The sequence below is a fragment of the Myotis yumanensis genome, unplaced genomic scaffold, assembly GCF_028538775.1.
Source record: "Myotis yumanensis isolate MYYU_CA2020_CCGP unplaced genomic scaffold, mMyoYum1.0.hap1 SCAF_12, whole genome shotgun sequence".
NCBI classification, from domain to species: Eukaryota; Metazoa; Chordata; class Mammalia; order Chiroptera; family Vespertilionidae; genus Myotis; species Myotis yumanensis.
In genome coordinates, this window is record NW_027223763.1 from 49,742,781 (window position 1) to 49,765,937 (window position 23,157).

At 39.5% G+C, this 23,157-nt stretch overlaps 1 protein-coding gene across 4 annotated transcripts in view; it reads left to right on the forward strand.

The window, feature by feature from the left end:
* The window catches only part of KDM4C (lysine demethylase 4C), a 333,028-nt gene that overhangs the window by 217,503 nt on the left and 92,368 nt on the right, over window positions 1-23,157 (forward strand). For all 4 annotated transcript variants that reach the window (XM_070431644.1, XM_070431646.1, XM_070431648.1 and 1 more), the window contains 2 exons: window positions 3,301-3,356; window positions 5,741-5,849. In XM_070431644.1, coding sequence (XP_070287745.1) covers window positions 3,301-3,356; window positions 5,741-5,849 — 165 coding nt within the window. The remainder of the gene's footprint in view (window positions 1-3,300; window positions 3,357-5,740; window positions 5,850-23,157) is intronic.

The following is a 23,157-nucleotide window of genomic DNA, read 5'->3' on the forward strand; positions in this document are numbered from 1 at the left end:
TTGGTGTTTCTGTTTTCTTGGGATATATTCCTAGAAGTGGGATTACTGGGTCAAATGGTATTTCCATTTTTAATTTTTGAGGAAACGCCATACTGTTTTCCACAGTGGTTGCACCAGTCTGCATTCCCACAAGCAGTTCAAGAGGGTTCCTTTTTCTCCACATCCTCTCCAGCACTTGTTGTTTATTGATTTGTTGATGATAGCCAGTCTGACAGGTGTGAGGTGGTACCTCTTTGTTGTTTTGATTTGCATCTCTCGGATGATTGGTGACTTTGAGCTTGTTTTCATATGTCTCTTGGCCTTCTGTATGTCTTCTTTCGAAAAGTCTCTGTTTAGGTCTTTTGCCCATATTTTGGTTGGATTGTTTGTCTTCCTTTTGTTAAGTTGTATGAGTTCCCTGTAAATTTTGGAAATTAAACCCTTATTGGAGATAACATTGGCAAATATGTTTTCCCACGCAGTGGGCTTCCTTGTGTTAACCAAAGAAGAGGTTCTGGCTGTAATAAAGTACATAAAGCATTTATTTGACCAAAAAGGTTGCAACCTGGGAGGGACAGATTCAAGTAGCAACCTATGCTCCAAAGAGAACAAAGGAAGGCATAGTTTTATAGAAGTGAAATTTACAAGTGTGGTTCCTATTTTGGTCCTTCATGCAAATGAAAGATTCCGTCAAAGTTAGCAGTATTGGTTAATTCCAGTACTGTTAAATACCCACAGGTCTTCTCCCATTCTCAATTGTGAGCTTCCTAGGGCAGGCACAGTCTCTTATTGATTTTGGCCCTCTACTTTGATATCCCGTGCCTTGCCTTGTACCTGGAGGCAGACGATGGTGGGGACAAAGAGCTTGGACATGTGGTCAGGCAGACCTGAGCTTGAATCCCAATTGTTACCTTTGCTGGTTGGTTAGGGGTTGGAAAACTATGGGTCATAGAAACCACAGGGGAAAACTGTTTCAGACATGATCAATATGTTGAATGCTGTTAAGATGTCAGGCAAACCAAGGACTTGGAATGATCTGTTAGATTTTGTGACATGGGGGTCACTGGTGATCGCAGAAAGAGCGAGTTTCACAGTGTAGTAAGCGGGAGTCTCCTCAACTCCACTGAAAATCTTAAGTCTACCTGTTATTCTACTTTAGGGGACTTCTCCTCCTGTTATAGTAGCGCTCTGCAACATGTGTACCTGCTAATGATCCTTATCAGGTGCTTAAAGCAGCTTCCATGCTGCTTTGCTGTATTTAACTCTGCTAACTTGTCCCTTTAGGCATCTTCTCAGTACTAGTTTCATTAATCAGACATCTAATTCTCTGAGTGTCTGAGCTTCTCGCAGTCCACAGTTCTCCTTTGCTGCATTCCCACTTTGATACTATCTTTTTACATGTTATTTTGACCTCGTGTTTTGTTTTCGTTTTCATTCTCCCCGCAACCTGTGGAAAGCATCTTAAATTAATGGCAAAAAAATAAAGTTAGTAATGGTATATGAAATTATTATGGAATAATTTGTATATTTTAAATAATTTGAATTACTGCAATTCTGCTTTTTAATATTTGGATTTTGAAATATTTCTTTCATTGTGGGCTGCGTCAAAACAAGTTCTTTCAAAGGCTTTGTGATGTGAATAGAGAAATTTTCCATTGAGTTATCTCCTTGAGCTGGGTTTATTATGGATTCAAATGTATGTACACAGAGCAGTTTTTGTTACTCAGAACTATTGATAATCACCTAGGAAATTTCAAATAGATGTGCAGAAATGTTCCAGACACATAAAACCATTGAATGTCTCCAGTTGTTTGCCTTTTTTTGCTGCCTATTAAGAGTTATACAGATATGTTATTCTCCTCAGTTGTTTGTTATTGTTCTCCTCAGAAAAATAAAAGCAATTGAGTCTGACACTCCGTTATTAATAGTTGTTATGTTAGAGTCCTTTTAAAGCTAGGCAGATCTTTTAAAATTACTTACAGATCACCTTGGAGAACAGATAAGGAAATTTTATACATACAGATTAGAGAAAAAAGAACAAAATAGTCTGTAACTATTTTTAATTGAATTTATTGGGGTGACATTGGTTAATATAACCATACAGGTTTCAAGTTGTACACCTCAATAAAACATCTGCATACTGCATTGTTTGCTCATCTACCAAAGCCTATAACTATTTTTAAAAACTCTATTAATGCAGTAAATTGGGAGGACAAGCTTGAAGTTGAAAATAAAAAGAGTTGCCGAAACCGGTTTGGCTCAGTGGATAGAGCGTCGGCCTGCGGACTGAAAGGTCCCAGGTTCGATTCCGGTCAAGGGCATGTACCTGGGTTGCGGGCACATCCCCGGTAGGAGATGTGCAGGAGGCAGCTGATCGATGTCTCTCTCATCGATGTTTCTAACTCTCTATCTCTCTCCCTTCCTCTCTGTAAAAAATCAATAAAAATATATTAAAAAAAAAAAAGAAAGAAAATAAAAAGAGTTACTTAAGTATTTAATAACAAGTTCTAGGTCAACAAAAGGCATTGCATTGCTTTCTGGCCCTACTTATACATGGATTTTTCCCTAAGATTATAATAAGAAATGATTACTATAGTGTGTATTTATAGTAAAGGGAGTCATCTTGGAGTGAAAATGTCCATGTCAATCTAAGACACATAAAAATGCCAAAAATATAAACTTATGTGGGCAAAGGAAGACATTTTTATGGCCCTGTCTTCTGGGGTAGGAAGCCTGGGTTTATCAGAACAATCTTTCCAATACCATTTGCTCACAGAAAGACCAAAATGATAATTTTATGGTCTTTAGTTGATTCTCAGCTTCCTTTAACAGGCATCTCTTTCATGCTTCTTCAACACTGCAGTTTCTGTAATAGGCCCTTTTCACTACTCTAGCCACATCTTTTACAAAGTGCTTCCTGCTTCTCCTTACATTGGAATGAAGTGTGCCAGTTCAGTTTTTTAGCCATCTGGTTCACAGATTACAAGAACCCAGTCATGGTCTCTTCTAGAATTGTAGTTCGTACCTCTCCAGGTACCAAGTTATCTGTGCCACTGCTTTCCTGCACAGGTGGCAGCTGAACATGGTACCAGCACAATGATGGTTTCTTCTAGATATGTGTATGAGGACATTTCGGGTTACATCCTCAGTTTCCCACCTCTCTTTTGCTTTTCCCTTTTCAAACTGCTCAGAGATAGGCCTTAATAAAATTCCTAATGATTTTAATTTCAAAATAAAAAATGAGAATTTATGGGAACATTTAGTTAACTAGTAATTTATTATGTAGGTCTGATAATTGTGTGGCATTTTTTTTTTCTCTAGGAGTGCTGTCTCTGCAATTTGAGAGGGGGTGCTCTTAAGGAAACTAAGGACAATAAGTAAGTAATACGTTCCATGTGTTGAATTTCATTGTTTTCTTCTGTCTGGAATGGTTGAGCCTCTGGGTGGCAGTTTGCTTTACCTGTCATTATTGGACACACTGTTCCAAGGCTTGTGCTTTCCAGATCTGAGGTTGGGACTCTGTGCAGAGACCTTTACTGACACCACATTCACCTCTGCTGACAAAGGTGTTCCTACTCTTGTTTTTGTTCTGTCTTTGACACCATGAAGAATAACCCCTTTGTATTAACAGAGTCTTTTAAATGAAGGCAGCCCATATCATTCTAGGTGCTGTTGGAGTCGTAGCATTTAATATGATGAATCCTATTTGTTCAATAAAAACAGTATGGCAGAAAACAGTGAAATCTGTTATCTTCACATAAATAAAATCAATCATAGTCATAACATTAAAGTGAAACCATTTCTTTTTAACACCAGCAAATTGACAAGAAAGTATATGTACTACAATAGATATACAGAGAGAAACATTGATTTTAACACTTAGAGGGGACAGTTGGAGAATATGAAGAGTCTTATGTGAACATAAACGAAAGGTAATCTGGACTTTATGGCGATTCTTGAAATATATCTTTGTGTGAATTTTATTTTCATGACCTGAATTTACTATTTAAAATAGGGGAAAGTGCCGAAACCGGTTTGGCTCGGTGGATAGAGCATCGGCTTGTGGACTGAAAGGTCCCAGGTTCGATTCCGGTCAAGGGCATGTACCTGGGTTGCGGGCACATCCCCAGTAGGAGATGTGCAGGAGGCAGCTGATCGATGTTTCTCTCCCATCGATGTTTCTGACTCTCTATCTCTCTCCCTTCCTCTCTGTAAAAAATCAATAAAATATATTTAAAAAAAAATAAAAAAATAAAATAGGGGAAAGTATTTATAGAATTCTTTAGAAATAGAAATATGTAGACATGGTTTAGGCAGAGGTTTTAAGCTGGCACTTGAGGGCCAGATTCAGCCCCAAGATATGTTTTAGTTGACTGATACACATTTTATACATTTGATCCAAAATTTAAAAGTTGAGAGACTTTTATAATAAAATATAGGTTTTCGTCTTTACTTGAAAAAATGATTGTGCCTCTCTATATGGCCTTAACAAGTTGGGATGAGAACCTGGACTAAATGGGCATACGTTCCCCAAGTTCCCATGATTTAACCTGTACACTGTTTACGTCCTGCGAGGTCCCACCGGCACTGGACTTGGGGCCCTGGGTGTAATGTAATGATGGAGTTTGCATAATTGTGTGCATGTGCACGTGTTTCTGATTGCTTATAAGGAAGAATAAAGATGAGTCTATGAAACTGTATTTTCGCTTAATTTGGGATCTTCATCTTTCACAGTTAATGTGATAGGCACTTTGCTAAAAGGAATGACTGGTTCTAGGATGTTGTACAAGTCATGCACACTGTGAGATGATTTAGGTGGCTCCTGTATAAAGACAGAGATGATAAGAACTTCTTTTCCTACTCTTGGGCTAGGACAAAAAGAAATAGTGTTTGCTGTGGAACTATATAGTATTTATCTAGACATGGAAGAGTGTACCCTGATGGGGTTGACACTTATCTTCTCCTCCTGTGGTTTTTAAAGGCAGCATGGAATCTTGTGTTGTTTGAGTGAAATAAATATGGTTTGATTTACAAATAGGTTGATGAATTGATAATTCTTTCAAGAACTTTTTAAACCTCAAGAGGCTTTTTGTGTGGGACATAATATTGATGAAAAACTTAATGGTGTTAGTGGGGATGTTATCTTTTTGTGGAGTAATTCAGAATTTGAAAGGAGATGCTATATTTTAAGTAGGAAACAAGGGACAAGCTAATTTCATTTCTTCTTGTCTCTGATAGGTTCCTTTGATTATAGTGGGGTTGCAATGAGAGACAGTTTAATTAAAGACTTAATCAGTATTAGTTCTTTTAGAAAACTTGTGGTTTATTTTGGTTTGCTTTATGGCTTTTGTATTATGTAAAAAGATTATGTACTATACCTGGTTCATAACTTTTATTATTTGAATTAATCTTTTGCCACTTATTAATTAGCTAAAATATATTAAGCACCTGTATTGCAGTATCAAATGAAACAGCAAACCTACATTTCAGTATTTTGCAGGTCAAGCATAGAAAACCATACATATATTGATAGGATTGAATCTTTGGTCACAGTGGTGGGCAGGTGTGCTACTGAATCCATCCAGGTATTGTCTAATAGATTTAAAATTCAAAGAGTAGTCTGTTTGTGATGGATTCAGGCTCTTGGCTTTCTTTCTTATCTGTGTGTTTCCCCTCTGTGAGAATTGCATTGCCTGGTTGAAGTATGAGGTATATAAGCTTAGGGAACTTGTGTTTATGTTTAATGTCTCCTTTTCTGTAGGTGGGCCCATGTCATGTGTGCCGTCGCGGTCCCAGAAGTGCGATTCACTAATGTCCCAGAAAGGACACAGATAGATGTAGGCAGAATACCTTTACAGAGGTTAAAATTGGTGAGTGGCAAAGCTTCTTTTTTACCTCATAAATTAGAATTAATTTCAAGTTCTGAATATTTTTATGAATACACACATTTCCAAGGTGATTTTTCTCTTAGCTTCATTTTATTGTTCTACCCTTTCTTTCCTTTCGGCTAAATTTACTTATCTGTACATATACTTTTCCTGTTATATTGTAAGTATGCTTATAACCTTCTTCAAATTCTGTTTGAAATAAGGCAAAGGAATACATTTCCTGGGTTAATGTGAATTTTCAGACTATAGGCGATCTGGTGAGGTCTGTTCATAACAGACCTGAACTACTGTTTCTGTGTACATTCTTTAGAGTTTCTGTTCTCTCTTGCCTCTCTTTGGTTGGTCTTGACTTAGCAAAATGCATCTAACCTGATTTCATCATCTCTTCACCAAGAGACTTGTAGAGAAATACAAATTATTACTATTACCCAGGGATTTCCTCACTTACTAATAAGACACAAGTCATTTAATGTGCCAAACTCCCAGGCTGATTTTCTTCTGACCTGTTTAGAAACTTTCATAAAAATCTTTCCAGTGGTTCTCTTTGTTCAGAGTATGTTTTATTGAAAAGATGGGCCGTTAATGTCCTTAACATTGAAGTAACCTTGGAGTTCTATTCAATTGGTAGCCAGAAGATCATTAGGCTAGGTCCTCATAATTCATATTTAATGAGAATTTTCCCTAAAGTTAAATTGCATGACCTTAAAATGTGCGAGCGTATCTTACACATGGACTTAAATCCCTAGAACAGTGGCTCTCAACCTTTTGGCCCTTTAAATACAGTTCCTCATGTTGTGACCCAACCATAAAATTATTTTCATTGCTACTTCATGACTGTAATGTTGCTACTGTTATGAATTGTAATGTAAATATCTGATATGCAGGATGGTCTTAGGCAACCCCTGTGAAAGGGTCGTTTGACCGCCAAAGGGGTCGCGACCCACAGGTTGAGAACCGCTGCCCTAGAACGTCTTCAGTTCTTGTTATTTTTAACTTGAGGCACTTCCACTTGAGACTGTCTCGGGCACTGTAGTTGTAGCGCTCGTTCTGCCTGACTGTTACTTGTTTTGTTCATTACCATTTTTTCCCCAACAGGGACCGGGGTGTATTGTCTCTATCATAGGTACTTGGAATCTAATCTGTTGTCGCCGCCCCATGGAAGGAAAAGTGAACACTTACTTTTCATTATAGCTCTTTCTAGGATTTCACATTGCTAGGAAACAGAGGCCCTTTGTAGAACTGGTGAGCAGATGTGAGCGGTGGGACTAGGATGCTCAGGGTTATAAATGAGATGGAAATGAATGGGTCATTTAAAAGGCCCTTTAAAATTCAATTCTTTGGCTCCTGGACTTCCATAGGAAAGCTTGAAATCTTATATCTTGGTCACCAATTTAAAAAATCACCAATAAGAAAGAAAAATAAAGATCTGCTTTCAGGCAGGTTATTAAAAAAATGTTGAATTCATATGTCAAAATTTTTTTAATATTTAGTGTAACAAACACAAATATCTTACATTTTACTTTTTTATGATTTACAAGTAATATGTATTTTCAAAAATTTAAACACTTCATTGAAAGATGACTTCTGTTCCCCAGGTTAATGCCCCTCGGAATGATTAGTCACAATTCTTGAAGCTGGACCTTCATTTTGCTTCTGTTGTCCATGAGTGTTTTCTTAATGGTGTATTGTTATCCATACCAGTCCCACATGGGTTGTAAGGAAACAGCATGAGGGACAGCACGACCATTTCAGTGCCATTGAGGAAGCTGTGTCTAGAAGACTGGAATCTGATGATTGCATGGGAAGGTGGCAAAGCTTTCTGTTTTCTTCACAATGCCGTGCCTAACTTTGATTGTGCATATCACATACAGTGGGGCCTTGACTTACGAGTGTCCTGACTAACGAGTTTTTCGAGATACGAGCCATCTCTCAGCCGATTTTTTGCTTTGAGTTGCGAGCTAAAATTCGGGTTACGAGCCAGCTTCAGATACCCCACTGCTAGTTGGTGCAGCGAATGTCACAGTGAGCGCCACAACATCAGCCCAGCTTCACGTGTCTCACTCGTTCACTTTTGATTTGACATACGAGTAATTTGAGTTACGAGCTCCGTCATGGAACGAATTAAACTCGTAAGTCAAGGCACCACTGTACTCCTTATACTCTCCATCCTTAAACAATTAGTACCTTTACAACAGTATGTCTTGAGTGAATTTAAGATTTAAAATCACCTAATGTCTGTTATCAAGCTGATTATTGACATACAGATGTCCATGAAACAATTTGGGTGAAAATAGCAGGCGATATATCAGATTTCCCCTCATTTTTTAATGTAATTTTATATGCATAGAGAGTGTCTTCATATATTTATTGATATGCTCACACTGGTTACCTTAAATGGGAAATTTCAAGGAGAAACTTCATTTTGTGGAGGGGGGGGGGGGCGGAATCACTCAAAAGTGCTGTAATTGTTTGCAAGGGGGCAGTGGTCAGAAGTCTGGCTAACTTTTTCACCAAGAACCCTCATCATAGCACCATCACCTGCGACCCTCCTATAGTGCTGTCTGTGCCCTGGTCTTACCCAGTGTCTGGGGTGATTGAACCCTGACAGGCTGGCCTTGAACAACAAAATTTACAAATGATCATGTGTGTGGGGTGAAGTGCACCTTCCCAGAGAATAGGATGCTCTGCCCTATTACAGTCAAGGATGTGCTTTCCGACATTAGCATTCTTTTGAACATTAATTTAGTGAGTGCATCACCAATCCGAAGTCAGAGCAGTAGTTATGTGTGGTATTTCACACAGGCCACTGTCCGTATAGGCAAATTATTTCACTATGTCTATTTAGTGAACGGGTGTGTGTCTGCTGGTGTCAGTTTCAGTCTTTTTCTGGGGCTGCAGCCAACCATTTTCTGGATGCTAGACTGCCCACCCACCTTCCTATTCACATGGACGGGGGATATTAAGAATGAGTTAGATGTCAGTATCAACTTATTTCACCAAACAGTTACCTTATCTTACCAAATACTTAGTGTATATTTTTTAATAAGACATTGCTCTTGTCTGCTAGCATCTTATAGTGTAGATTGGGCTTTCTCAGCTGGCTCTGTTGACCTTTTAGAAAAGATACTTCTTTGCTGTGGGTGACTGTCATGTGCATGGCAGACGGCAGCATCCTTGAACAGACAGACAGTGCCACATATCCCCCTGGGAGGCACATATCCCTATCTGAGAATCCACTGGTCTACAGAGAAGACATAAACATACAGAGAAAATTTTCATTTTTAGACACGGACTCTCTTGATTGAAAGAAGTAAGTTGGAGACTGAGAGAACAAGAAATTCTTAATTGCTTTTAAAAACATCCTAGAGATCTTTTTTTGCCAATTATTCAGATTTCTTATTTGTCAATAAATTAATAGAATTTGACAACATATGTGTATATTTACTACTGTATTAGTTATATAATCTGATTTAGTATTTTAACATCTGTTTTTATAGAAATTGAACAACCTTGAAAAATAATCAAGTTTCATAAATATTAAAATTCTGTGAGGTTTGTGTGCACACACCTATGCAAATGGTAGTTACTAAGTGAATATTTATGGAATAAATAAAAGGGAGAAAATGGTTATTTATTACTTGTGCTTCTGGGTTAACATATACGGCTGGACAGTTTGATCAGACAATACCAAATGGTTTGTGCCTTTTTATGGTTTCCACTGAGAAAGCTGTGGTGGTAAACTCATGCACAGCTCTGTGCTCAGTGCTCTAAGCCAAGGTATTGCTTTCCATGCTGGCATCGCAGGGTACATGTGATTAGGTTATAGAGCATCACAGTATTTCGGAGAGCCTGTGGAGCATCCTTGCAGCACTTGCCCTGTTGTCTGTGAGTCCTGATCTTGGAATCTCTCTGATGATCTGGGGTTTGAAAACAAGTAACCTGATGAAGGTAGAACAAATTGCTCATCCATGGAGCAGCAAGGGGGCTCTGAGCCTCTCTCCACTGCCCACTAGGTGGTGCTGGTGTACCATACCATCCCCTTACCCTTAAATCACCTCTCCTAGCAAGTTGCCTGCACTTACAGAGGTGTGTGTGTCTAACCCAAGGGATAGCAGCAGGGTAGGGAAGGTGCAGCTTGCTGTGCATGCAAAGTGATGAATTCCAGAGGGCAAGTTTTTAGTTCGCTTTTTCATTTAGTCATCTGAAAAGAGCTGCTTTCCCTTGGGGTAAGTTAGTGTTTTCTATATAAATACTAAGCAACACTAGTAAAAGCCAGTAACTGCAAGAGGACAACATGAGTTTAAAATGTCTTCTGATATATGAAAGCTACATATTTAAAATAAATGCTCATTATTATTAGCAATCTTTCTAGATTGTGGAATACTGGTATTTACACAGAAGTATTTGAATATTTTGGTAATACTGTTGTTAGCCTTTTATTTATTCAGTAGAGGCCTGGTGCACAAAAATTTGTGCACTGGGGAGGGGGGTCCCTCAGCCCGGCCTGTGCCCTCTCACAGTCTGGGATCCCTCGGAGGATGACCACCTGGTGGGTTAGGCCCGCTCCCTGGGGGATAGGGCCCAAGCTGGCAATCAGACATCCCTCTGGCAGCCCGGCAGCCCTCGAGGGATGTCCACTTGCCAGCGGGGAGCAGACCTAAGCTGCAGTCAGATATCCTTAGCGCTGCTGAGAAGGCGGGAGAGGCCACCACCACCACTGCTGTACTGGCAGCCGTCAGTCTGGCTTGTGGCTAAGCAGAGCTCCCCATGTGAGAGTGCACTGACCACCAAGAGGCAGCTCCTGCATTGAGCGTCTTCCCCCTGGTGGTCAGTGTGTGTCATAGTGACCAGTCATTCCCAGTCATTCTGCTGTTAGGGTCAGTTTGCATATTACTCTTTTATTATATAGAATAGAGGCCTGGTGCACAGGTGGGGCTGGCTGGTTTGCCCTGAAGGGTGTCCTGGACCAGGGTGGGGGTCCCGGTGGGGTGCCTGGCCAGCCTGGGTGAGGGGCTGATGGCTGTTTGCAGGCTGCCCAAACCCCCTTCAGGGTGGGGGTCCCCACTGGGGTGCCTGGCCAGCCTGGGTGAGGGGCTGATGGCTGTTTTCAGACTGACCAAGCCCCCTGGCTACTGAAGCTCCCAGCCTTTCATTTCTTTTTTTTTTTTTTTTTATTCGCTCCAGCTCCATGGCCATGGTGACTGGAAGCAGGTATCTGGGGTTTATTTACCTTCTATAGTCTTCCATCGCAGGGGCAAGCAAGCCTCCTGCTCACTTCAGCTCCATGGCCACAGCCTGCTGAAAGCAGGTATCTGGGGTTTATTTACCTTCTATAATTGAAACTTTGTTGCTTTTGAGTGGAGCTCAGAGCCAGTGGCAGGCTGGCTTCCTTCATCACTGGAGCAAGCAAGCCTCCTGCTCACTCCAGCTCCGTGGCCACGGCCTGCTGAAAGCAGGTATCTGGGGTTTATTTACCTTTTATAATTGAAACTTTGTAGCCTTGAGACGAGCTTAGAGCCAGCTAGGGCGGGCAGGAGGTAAGCCTCCTGCTCGCTCCAGCTCCGCGGCCACGGCTGGCTGAAAGCAGATATCTGGGGTTTGTTTACCTTCTATAATTGAAACTTTGTTGCTTTGAGTGTAGCTTAGAGCAGGCCACGGCAGGCGGGGAACCTTGGCTTCCTCCATCACTGGAGCAAGCAAGCCTCCTGCTCGCTCCAGCTCCGTGGCTGCCGGCCGCCATCTTTGTTGGCAGTTAATTTGCATATAGTCGCTCTGATTTGCTGGTGAGTGTGGTGATTAGCCAATGGGAGGCATAGCGAAGGTATGGTCAGTTTGCATGTTTGTCTTTTATTAGGTAAGATAAGGTCAACATGTAGCTTTTGAAATAGCCCTCTGTACCATTATTTGTGTAGGAAGATTTTTGTTGAGTGTGTAAGAAAGGATTTGTTGGCTTTAGCAGATTTTTGCTCTTGTTTAATAAAGACCATTAGAAAAGAAGAGACAGGAAATGGAAAACAAGAGTTCCAGTGCTCTTCAGTGGGTTATATTGACCCTAAAATGGTGTGTGCTTGAAGAAGAACCTTTATCTCAGCTGGCCACCTTGTTTGGTAATATCACAGCTGTGGCTTCTACTCATCAGGTAATTAAATGGACAACAATGATGAGACTAGACTTATTTTCAAGTCACTGTATTTTATTTTATTTACATTGATGATCACTTGAAATACTTTGATCAAATTTATTATTTTTAAAAACCAGCAAAATTTTAGTGCAAAGATATATTTGGCTATAATGGTCTTTATCTAATTAGTTGTTCTTTCCTTTTTATCTTTAAAAATATTTAGCTTTTACGAAGAATAATTATCTCGGGGATTATTAAAGTAATTGCTGCCTCATCTGAAAAATGCTACAGGTTGCTATCTAAAAGCATCAAGTTATTAAGCAGAGCCTTCCTTTTATAGGAAAGAAACGGCTGAAAGTTATCTGAATAGGCTATATCCAAAGTCATATTTGAAAGGGAAAACCATTTTCTCTGTCAGCTTAATTAATGCAGATTCTAGATTACTTAGTATTTTTCTTACTTACTCACTTAGCATGAATTCATTTGCTTCTAACTGACTTTTCAACGTAGGAAAAGTTATCCATGTGACAAGTCTTGTCTTTCCCCACCCCTTCCCATGTGCTTCAGTACTGTCTCCGCATGTACAGAGAGCGTCAGGGCCTGGGCCCCTGGCAGGATGGTGAGGACACCTCCCACTCTGCATTTGATGGTGTATGTGCTCAGGAATTGCCAGGGAGGGTTTGTGAGGAGTCACAGAAGCTTGGTGTGCCTGAGGACAAAAAGAAAGCAATTGCCCCCACATGATGTAGATTTTAGAATTTATGCAATCATTTCCTTTTCTTGTGTCCTTCTGTCTTGGTTGCCCATGGTCATAACTGAATCTCTGGAACAGGAACGCAATTGTGCAAAGATGAGAACACACACACAAAAGTAGAGAGATATAAAACACTCAGGAAGTTAGAATGTATCTTTTTGATTTTCACATTAGATAGCAGTATCAGCTGTTGGAAAGGTCTCCAGTATCATATGGTCTTTTAGAAGCAGGTCACCAAAAAAATCTTTCGATTTGATTATAAAATTTAAGGGAAGAACATTAAAAAAAATCAACGAGAGGTGTAAAACAGCATAAAGTTTTGGTATTTGTTACATACTTACCATGAATATCTATTACATACATTGATTGTTTTGTGAAGATTAAATTAATCAAAGACCTGTGGAATTTATATAAGTAGAACACTAAGACAAGTTTTTGGATTCTAAGAAATCTTAGAAAATTACAGCAGCCCTAAAGGCAACCATTAGTTTTAAACATTCTTCCTGTGTGGAGGGAAAATTCTCAAATAGAAGTGATGTAGGAACATTTAAATATTAAATTGCATGTATCAAAGCAAATGATGTCTATCTCTATTGTGGACATTGCATACAAAACTTGGTGGTGTTCATTGACCACACATCCCCTCAGTGGCATAGCACCGTGCCTTGGTTTCTATGTCTGTAGACATTCCTAGGATTTTTACATTTGAAATCCTATTTCTACAGCCAAATAGAGGGAGAAATGAAATTTGGAGTAGCTGAAGTTGCCCTCAGGCATTCGATGACCTCCATCCGATTTGTATTTGACAAGTGAACCAGGCACAAGTGTTCTCTGAGTGAAGAACATTATTTTGAAAAGGAATTTACACTGCAATGATGGCTGAGCTACAAGCCTTTTAGTATCTGGCTGAGACCAACTATTCTGCTTAGAAGCCTCTGTACACTTTAAAATTTGTACCTGAAGTCAAATAATAGTGAACTTGAAAGCCAAAGATTATAGTTTTGAAAGGTACATCAATTCTGAAAATAGAGTGGTTTCACTGTGGTATTCCATCGGAAGAGTTGAATTGAGGTGGGGAATGCATTCAGTCTTCCCATTTCTTAGAAGAAGGAAGGCACTTGTTCTCTTGCTAACTGGCTTATGTTATCAGATGTATTGAATACTAAAAACGGAGTTACTGAGAGCGAGATGCCTCTCGTGCTATAAGATCACTCCTATCTAGTTAATGTTACTGCAGTGTTAGAGAGCAGCTTTGTTCTCTTTTAGAGGAATCAGAGTTGTATTTGACAGAGCCTCTGTTAATGCATTTCGGGAAATGTAAAGATATATTGATGATCTTTCATCACTTTAAGAGAAAAAGAAGTAGCATTGTAAAGGCAATAAAAAAGGTCATTATGTTCCGCATTAACTCATGTACTGATTTATTCACGTCTTCAGTGATTTTTCAAGAAAAAGAGGAATTCTAAGAGAATAATAAACATTGACAATGATGAGCAAGTTTATCGTTTAAATGAGGTTGAGGAAAAATGTGCTTTTAATAGTGAACTATTCTACTGAAGGAGGAGTGATACTAGAAATGGCATAATTGTGGGGTGGTGTGTAGGGTCCTATTATTTAACAAGTCCAGCATAAAATGTACAGTATCATTAGGAACATTCTTCAGGACTTAAACATACACATGTCCCCAACTTTGTAAGATTTTTAAATAAGTGTAGTTTAAAAAAACAGTACATTAGTAGCTGTTAACTGTCAGAATGATTTGCTACAGGGAGTATATCCTATTGCAAGCTGTCAAATTTGTATATTGCTGTAATACCAAACCATAAAATCTTTTGAGTAAAATGGAAAATGTCATATGGGCATGACTACAAATAATATACTTTCTGAATGCTGTAGATATCTATAGGAGAAAATGTGTAAGTGTATGAAATGTTATCTTGTTACTATGGATTTTTCTTTTATCTGTTGAAAGAAGACTGGGAGGCAAAAGGAAATTGATTGGAACCTTTACATTTTTAGTTTTGAACTCATTTCCCCCCCTCCCCCCCTAGGACTAATTTTAAAAACATTATTAGACAGATAAGTAGAACTTCAGATAATTTATTATTAGAGTATTGTGAGCGAGTAATCTTATTTTTAGCTTGCACTGCGGAATGGTCTATTTTTTCTGATCTTGTCTGTGTGAGGAGTGATTACTGATGGATTTTTTAATTGAATGAGTGAGTTGGGGTCAGGGTTTCAGAGATGGGGTCACCCCTTTCACTCCAGCATTGACTGGGTCAGTACCAACAAGCACGTGCCAAACCAAGGCAGCTGCCAGACAGCTCTAAACAGGCACCAGGGTTTTGCTTAATCAACAGTGATTGACAGCAGAGAGGTTATGGTTTTTCAAAGGAGCAGTCATTATTGTAGAACAGTAGATTCATTATTATTTATTTTTATAATATTTTTAGATAAATTAGGCTATGTATTCCCTCAGAAGGTTGTTTTAAAAATCAATAAAAAAGTTATAAAATGCTTTTTGTATAAAGCGAGAATCTTTCCATACTTTAATTAATTTAATATGCTCTTGTGATATATTTTAGGCATAGTCCCATAAGGGAGTGATGTCGTTTTCTCACATGAGCTCATATATGCAGATACCAGCACTGCTCTAGGCAGCCACGGCTAGGATTCATTGATTTAAAATTGAAGGCTCTCTGCATTCACCCTGATTACCCTTTGGATCTTACAGTTCTAAGCCACTGAGGTTGAGTGTGCAGGCTCAGGATGGAGACTGTTTGAGTCCTTCGTCTTCCACTTAGGCAAACCTGGCCTTGCAGATTAACCTCTCTGTGCCTCATCTGTAAAGTGGGTGGTGTGAAGATGAATGAACAAGTGAAGGGCCTGGCATGTAGTTTCATTCAAAGTTCCTCATTGCTTTCTGCTAATGATGCAACCCCTGCTGCATAAATCTCTGTAAGCTGCCTTCTGGCCAGAAGGACCAGCGCAGATAAATATTTCTAACGGGGTAGTAGGCTCTGGTTTCTCTCATGTATTCATTCATTCATTTGTTCAACAGATATTTATTTAGGCATTGCTTTGTGGTTAGGTGATAGATGTACTGTATTTTCACTTTGATAGATACTGCAGAATAATGGAGGCTATTGAAAATGAGACACACAATTGCAAAGCACTATGAAAAGATCTATTACAATAAAAATCCAGAATACCCTAGCCTGTTTGGCTCAGTGGATAGAGCATCAGCCTGCAAACTGAAGGGTCCCAGGTTCAATTCTGGCCAAGGGCACATGCCTGGGTTGCAGGCTCGATCCCCAGTATGGGGCACACAGGAGGCAGCAGATAGATGATTCTCTCTCATCATTGATGTTTCTATCTCTCTCTTGCTCTCTGAAATCAATTATATATATATATATAAATATATATAAATCCAGAATGTATTGAAGGACCTAAGTAGATCTGGGATACAAGGCTGGCGGTGGAAGGGTGTGGAAAAGCTTGGAAGCCGAAACCGGTTTGGCTCAGTGGATAGAGCATCGGCCTGCGGACTGAAAGGTCCCGGGTTCGATTCCGGTCAAGGGCTTGTACCTGGGTTGCAGGCACATTCCCAGTGGGAGATGTGCAGGAGGCAGCTGATCGATGTTTCTCTCTCATCGATGTTTCTAACTCTCTATCTCTCTCCCTTCCTCTCTGTAAAAAAATCAATAAAATATATTAAAAAAAAAAAAAAAAAGCTTCTTGGAAGAAGCAGTGGCTAATCATGCCCAAGCTGAGACCTGAAGGATGAGAAGAGCTTGCGGAGGGGTCAGGAGCAGGAGCTGTATGCTCAGTAGCCTGGAGGTGGGAGGGAATGGACGGTCTGGGAAATGGAATTCCAGTGGAGCTGGCACAAGAAGGGAAGAGGGAGAGGTAAGTGTGGAGAAGAGAAAGCCTCCTAACCACTGGCCTCTTGGGGCTGTGGAGCCCTTGTTAGTGTTACTGAAGAATTGAATGTTGTTTTATTTAATTTAAAATAAGCTAAATTTTAAAACTGAAGCAACATAAACACATGAAACATAGCTATAGTTTTAGTAGTCTACATTTCACATTTCTTTTTTTTTTTTTTTAAATATATTTTATTGATTTTTTTACAGAGAGGAAGGGAGAGAGATAGAGAGTTAGAAACATCGATGAGAGAGAAACATCGATCAGCCGCCTCCTGCACATCTCCTACTGGGGATGTGCCCACAACCCAGGTACATGCCCTTGACCGGAATCGAACCTGGGACCCTTCAGTCCGCAGGCCGACGCTCTATCCACTGAGCCAAACCGGTTTCGGCTACATTTCACATTTCTAACACCCTTGAAAATTGTAATGTACTGTTAGTGTAAATATAACTACACATTTCAAAGGCTTAGTATGAAAAAGAATGTAAATAGTTCAGTAATACGTTTTTATGTTGGTTATATGTCAAAATGATAATAGTTTGGATTTGTAGAGTTAAATAGGATATATTTTAAAAATTAATTTTACCCTGGGGACTTTTCCCTTCCCCATGGGGGAGTCTGTACTTGTTCTGCAATAAATCTCCACCTTTGCTAAAATAAAAATAAAAATAAAAAAAATTAATTTTACCCTTTTTTTATTAAAAAAATATTATTTAAACATTTTCATTCTGTTCATTTTTAGGTGTATAGTTCAGTGGCACTAAGTACATTCACAGCTTTCTCCATGGCTCGTCTGAGCCACCTGCCTCTGATCAGTTCAATTCTCTCTATCCCTGGATTCACACACAAATCACTTCCACATGATTATTGAAACTGCCCTCTCTTCCTCCAGTCCTGCTCTCTTTATTTATTTATTTAATTAATTAATTAATTAAATCTTTATTGTTCAGATTATTACATTTGTTCCTCTTTTTTCCCCCCCATAACTCCCCTCCTTCCAGCTCCCACCCCACCCTCCACCCTCACTCCCCACCCACTATGTTCATCTATAGGTGCACGATTTTTGTCCAGTCTCTTCCCGCATCTCCAACACCCCTTTTCCCCCCAAGAATAGTCAGTCCATTCCATTTCTATGTCCCTGATTCTATTATAATCACCAGTTCATTCTGTACATCAGGTTATTTATTCACTTGATTCTTAGATTCATTTGTTGATAGATGCATATTTGTTGTTCATAGTTTGTATCTTTACCTTTTTCTTCTTCTTCCTCTTCTTAAAGGATACCTTTCAGCATTTCATATAATACTGGTTTGGTGGTGATGAACTCCTTTAGCTTTTCCTTATCTGTGAAGCTCTTTATCTGACCTTCAATTCTGAATGATAGCTTTGCTGGATAAAGTAATCTTGGTTGTAGGTTCTTGGCATTCATCACTTTGAATATTTCTTGCCACTCCCTTCTGGCCTGCAAAGTTTCTGTTGAGAAATCAGCTGACAGTCGTATGGGTATTCCCTTGTAGGTAACTGAGTTTCTTTCTCTTGCTGCTTTTAAGATTCTCTCTTTGTCTTTTGCTCTTGGCATTTTAATTATGATGTGTCTTGGTGTGGTCCTCTTTGGATTCCTTTTGTTTGGGGTTCTCTGCGCTTCCTGGACTTGGAAGTCCATTTCTTTCACCAGGTGGGGGAAGTTTTCTGTCATTATTTCTTCAAATATGTTTTCAATATCTTGCTCTCTCTCATCTTCTGGTACCCCTATAATTCTGATGTTGGTACGTTTGAAGCTGTCCCAGAGGCTCCTTACACTATCTTCGTATTTTTGGGTTCTTTTTTCATTTTGCTTTTCTGGTTGGGTGTTTTTTGCTTCTTCGCATTTCAAATCTTTGACTTGATTCTTGCGCTCCTCTGGTTTGCTGTTGGGAGTCTGTATAATATTCTTTATTTCAGTCAGTGTATGCTTACTTTCTAGATGGTCCTTTATCACACCATCGAGGGTCTCATTAGATTTCCTGTACATCTCATCAAGTTTATCGACAGACTCTAGAAGCCTCTTGAGAGACCTCAAAAGTGCGGTTCTGAACTCAGTATCCTCCCTTGATAGTTTTGTCCTGTTTCTTTGTCTCCGCATTTTTTACGCTTTCTTGGTACACCCCCTAGTGGTCTTTGTGCGCAGTCTTGTAGTTAAGCCTTGATTGTTATAGTTAATACTAGAGGGATTTGACCTCCAGGCCGACTGGCTGTGATAATCAGCTGTGTTTGCAGTGGAAGAACTTGTGTCCTCTAGGGAGGTGCTAATCTAGCCTTTGCCTGAGGCTATCCAGCAAATGCCTCTGTGCAGGGCTTGGGCGGGGCGGGTCCCACGGGATCAACAGGGCGGAAGAGGGAGCAGTTATGGCTGCTCTCAGTCTGTCCCCAGGGGCTCTGCCTCTCTGTCCCAGCAACAGCTGCAAACCTCGGAGGGACTGTAGCCAGACAGACCCGCTTCTCCCGTTTGAGTCTGGGTCCCTAGAGACTCGCCCGGATCTGGAGCTCTGAGTCTGAGGCTCCCTCTGGATTGAAACAGACAACCGCGCCCTCAGCCACCAGCCCACGCCGCGCGCACTCCGCACCTTAGTATTTTACTTCAGCACTGCGCCTCCTCTGATTCTCGGTTCCTCCTAGTTGTAGAACTTCCATTCAGCCAGCCTTCCTGTGGTTCTGGATGATGTCCATTCCGTCTTTTAGTTGTATTTTTGAAGTGGTTGTTCGAGGCAGCAAACTCCGGCGTTAACCTATGCCACCATCTTGGTTTCTCCAGTCCTGCTCTCTTGTATCTCCAGAAAATCTGTCTCCAGAACCTTCTCATGTTTCTAAACTGAAAGTCTGTATTTCCCCATTCTCTCCTCTCTCACCTGTTTTTAATGTGGCTCCTAAAAAATTAAAAATTGTACATGTGGCTCGCATTGTATTTTCTGTAGAGTGCTAGTTTACAGGATTTGTACTTACCCCAAACACACCAGAGAACCTTTAATGCCTGTGAGGAAGTGGACTAGGACGATGAGAGGGTGGCTCAGACTATTGGTTTGGAAGAAGCCCAGGCTGGCACAGGCGGCTGGGGGAGTGGTCATGCTATGCACAGGGAAGCACATTTTGGACACACTTAACTTGAGGTCTTTGTAGTTCATCTGGGTGGCTCAGGAGAAAGATGTACAAGAACATTACTCTCGTGGGAGTGCAGCTATTTCACAGCTTGATCCTAGGTTGTTAGGTCTGGAGGCCTGTGATGGTCAGTAATTCCGGGCAGGGAACAATTGCGCTTTGCCTGGATGTGAATTTGGTTTGTGAAAATATTTTATCTGCTGCTCCGTGCTCTTTTTTAAGTGTAATGATCAGGTAGAACAGTGTCAGCTCTGCGAGTTTCATTTATGCTGTCTCTTAGAGCCAAGAAATGAAATACATTGATAATGAAAACAAAACCTATAGAAATGAAATAGATTAATTTGCAAAAAGTTTAGCAAGAAGGAAATGTTCAGTGTTCTCATGCAAGATAAATGTGTCCTGGATACCAATAAAAACATAGCCTACAGCGGGATAGCATTGCCAAGGTGTGTGGCCACATAGGAAAGGGGATTTGCAGTAAGAATCACACAGGATTGTACAAACCTATGAAAAACTATTCACTTCAGAATTGCTTTTAGTTTTAATTTCACTTTTAAAAAATTAACTTTAACTAATAGTTTGGAACTCAAACTGCCTTTAGGATAACATTTTAAGTTGCGGATTCTTTTTCTGTTTGGAATATAAAATTCCATTTTTCTTTAGAAACCAAATATTTTAATTTAGATAAGTGGAAAAAGTAGTCAAATAAATTGACCACTTCTTATTACGGGAATAGTGTATAAGGTTAATTAAAACTTCAAAAAATTTTTCCTAGCGCCATCTGTTACTCTTTATTGCTCTTTATTGATTTAAAAATCCATCAATTTTAAACACTTATTTTCTCTGTACAAACCAAAAAATAGTATGAAATCTTTTCAGTAAATAGCAGATATTTTTCAGTAAAAAGAATCATGATATCCTGGCAAAAGGTATAATTTTAATAGACTAATGAGCTCTCTGACCAGAGTTGACTGAGCCTCATCTGCTTTTTACAATGATAAATTGACTGTGTCAAAATTTGCAATTTAGTCTGATGAAATATTTTACTATGAAAGTTTAATTCTCATTTTTTATTTATGAGAGCAGTGGTAGCGTCACAGCAGCTTATAATGTGTTGGCCATTTGGTATGATTTATTTCAATGAATGTCACTTATTGATGTGTTTAGTCATTGTTGACCCACATTTAATCCTAAAAACTCTAAGTGGTGTGAAACGTAGTAAGTCAATCACCCACTATAGTTAAACAAACAAATAAAAAAAAAAATCATGATCCACAGATCCATTCAGTTGTCTTTTCCCAGTTTTAATGATGTCACGGGTGTAGATTTGACAGCTGCTGGTTTTGGAGCAATGGAAGAATGACAGCTTTCTTTAGTATTATAGGGATCTCCTCAGAATAACTTCTTCCACAAAGCAGGTATTTGAAATGTAAGATAGTCATCTTTCATTGCATAATTTGAGGATTCCAGCTTGTCATTTTAAAGGTTTAGAGGAAAATTGTGGAATAAAAGCATTTCTCTCATGCATTTATCAATTTTTTATTCAGCAAATGTTTATGGAACTGATCACAGTGTTTGGTGCTTGGTGACAAGGGTCATTCCTCTCATGGAGTTTAGATTCTGGAAGGATTTAGATGTAGAAATTCTAAGGGTGCCATTTATTCTTTTGGTAGTTTTGGAAGGCAAAAGGGAAGGCCTAGATGAAAGCATTCTAAGGCATTTCTTTCTTTAAAAAAATGTTTTTATTGATTTTAGAGAGCGGAAGGGAGAGGGGGAGAGAGAAACATCAATGATGAGAGAGAATCATTGATTGGCTGCCTCCCTCATGCCCCCTATGGGGGTGGAACCCTCAACCCAGGCATGTGCCCTGATGGGGAAACTAAGCGTGACTTCCTGGTTCCTAGGTCAGTGTTTAACCACTGAGCCACACTGGCCAGGCCTAAGGCATTTCTTTACAGAGAGATGCAATAAGCATTCCTGTTTCCCAATGTCAGGATATTTATCTAGTGTAGATAATTTCGAACATGTAGATAAAAATATCAGAAGTGTATGTTTTTTCAGATATGATTAAATTGGTTTGAAATCATTTTAGAAATAATAATGAACATCTTTAAAGAAACAAAAGTTTTCAAATGGTCTTATATTGTTAACATAAAGTTTCAAATTATTCATAGCTCACAACAAAAAGAAATATCTTATAAATAATTAAACATTTGAAGTAATGAAATACTCATAATATGTAGTTTTCAAGTATCACAATATCTTGAAGTTTTTTATCATAAAGAATTGCGGGGTTGTGTTGTCACTTCTTTTATAATACACAATAAAAGGCATAAACTCACTACTGCTGCAGAAATGTGCTTTGCAATGTCTCTAGGAAGAAGCCATCTAGAGGTAATTATCCTTTGGTATCATTCCTTTCTTAGGTTTCTCAAAGCTATTTATAAATACAGGGCAGGGCAAAAGTAGGTTTATTGTTGTTTGTGTGGAAAGTGATACAATAATTAATAAATAATGATACAAGAATAAACTCTGTGTTTCACACACTTACAACAGTAAACCGACTTTACCCAGCCCTGTGGTTTTCAAATAAGGTGACCCTTACAGAACATTCCAGTTGGCAGGTGGACTTCGAACTTAGAGGGAGATCAGTGGCCCAAATGTTTGTAGAAACGACAATGTAAGCACTTCTCTCAGGTACCATTTCTTTAAGAACCTTTTTCTATAATTAGAAAATGAGGAAGCCAGCAAAATGAACATTTTTAGGGTTCCCAATTTGACAGGGGGCAATCACCATTTAATTTCCAAATTCTATCTATGTTAGTGAGGGCTTAGAACTCGTGAGTCCATGACAGCCTTACTGTGTCTGTGCTCTTTGCCACGTTTTGGTTTGAGGATCTGACCCCACAGATGTGACACATAACACCATCCCAGTGTACATTCTGCATAGATGAGGCACGGCAGCCTTTTAACCTCCATTTGCACGCAGGGGATGACAGCCCACCTGCCCTGGGGAAGGCACACAAGCTAGGGTTGTGTGTTCCTTCTTAATCACATTCTCTTTCTCCCAGAGATGTTCCAGGAATATGACAGGCCAGGCTCAGTGCAGGTCATCAGCCTCTGACCTGCAGGGCCCAGGGCATCTCCACCCTGAGACGGCTAAATCGTACTTTCGAACTTTGACTTATTTATTGTTAGCATTTTAACATATAGATCATATAAGACTCTTGGTTCTTATTTTTAAATTGTATTTTAAAGTTATATTTACTTACTGTTTTAAAGATTACTTTTTTAAAGCCAGAGTGTTCAAAATACAAAATGAGAGTCATTTCTACCTCTATGCCACTCCATCCAGG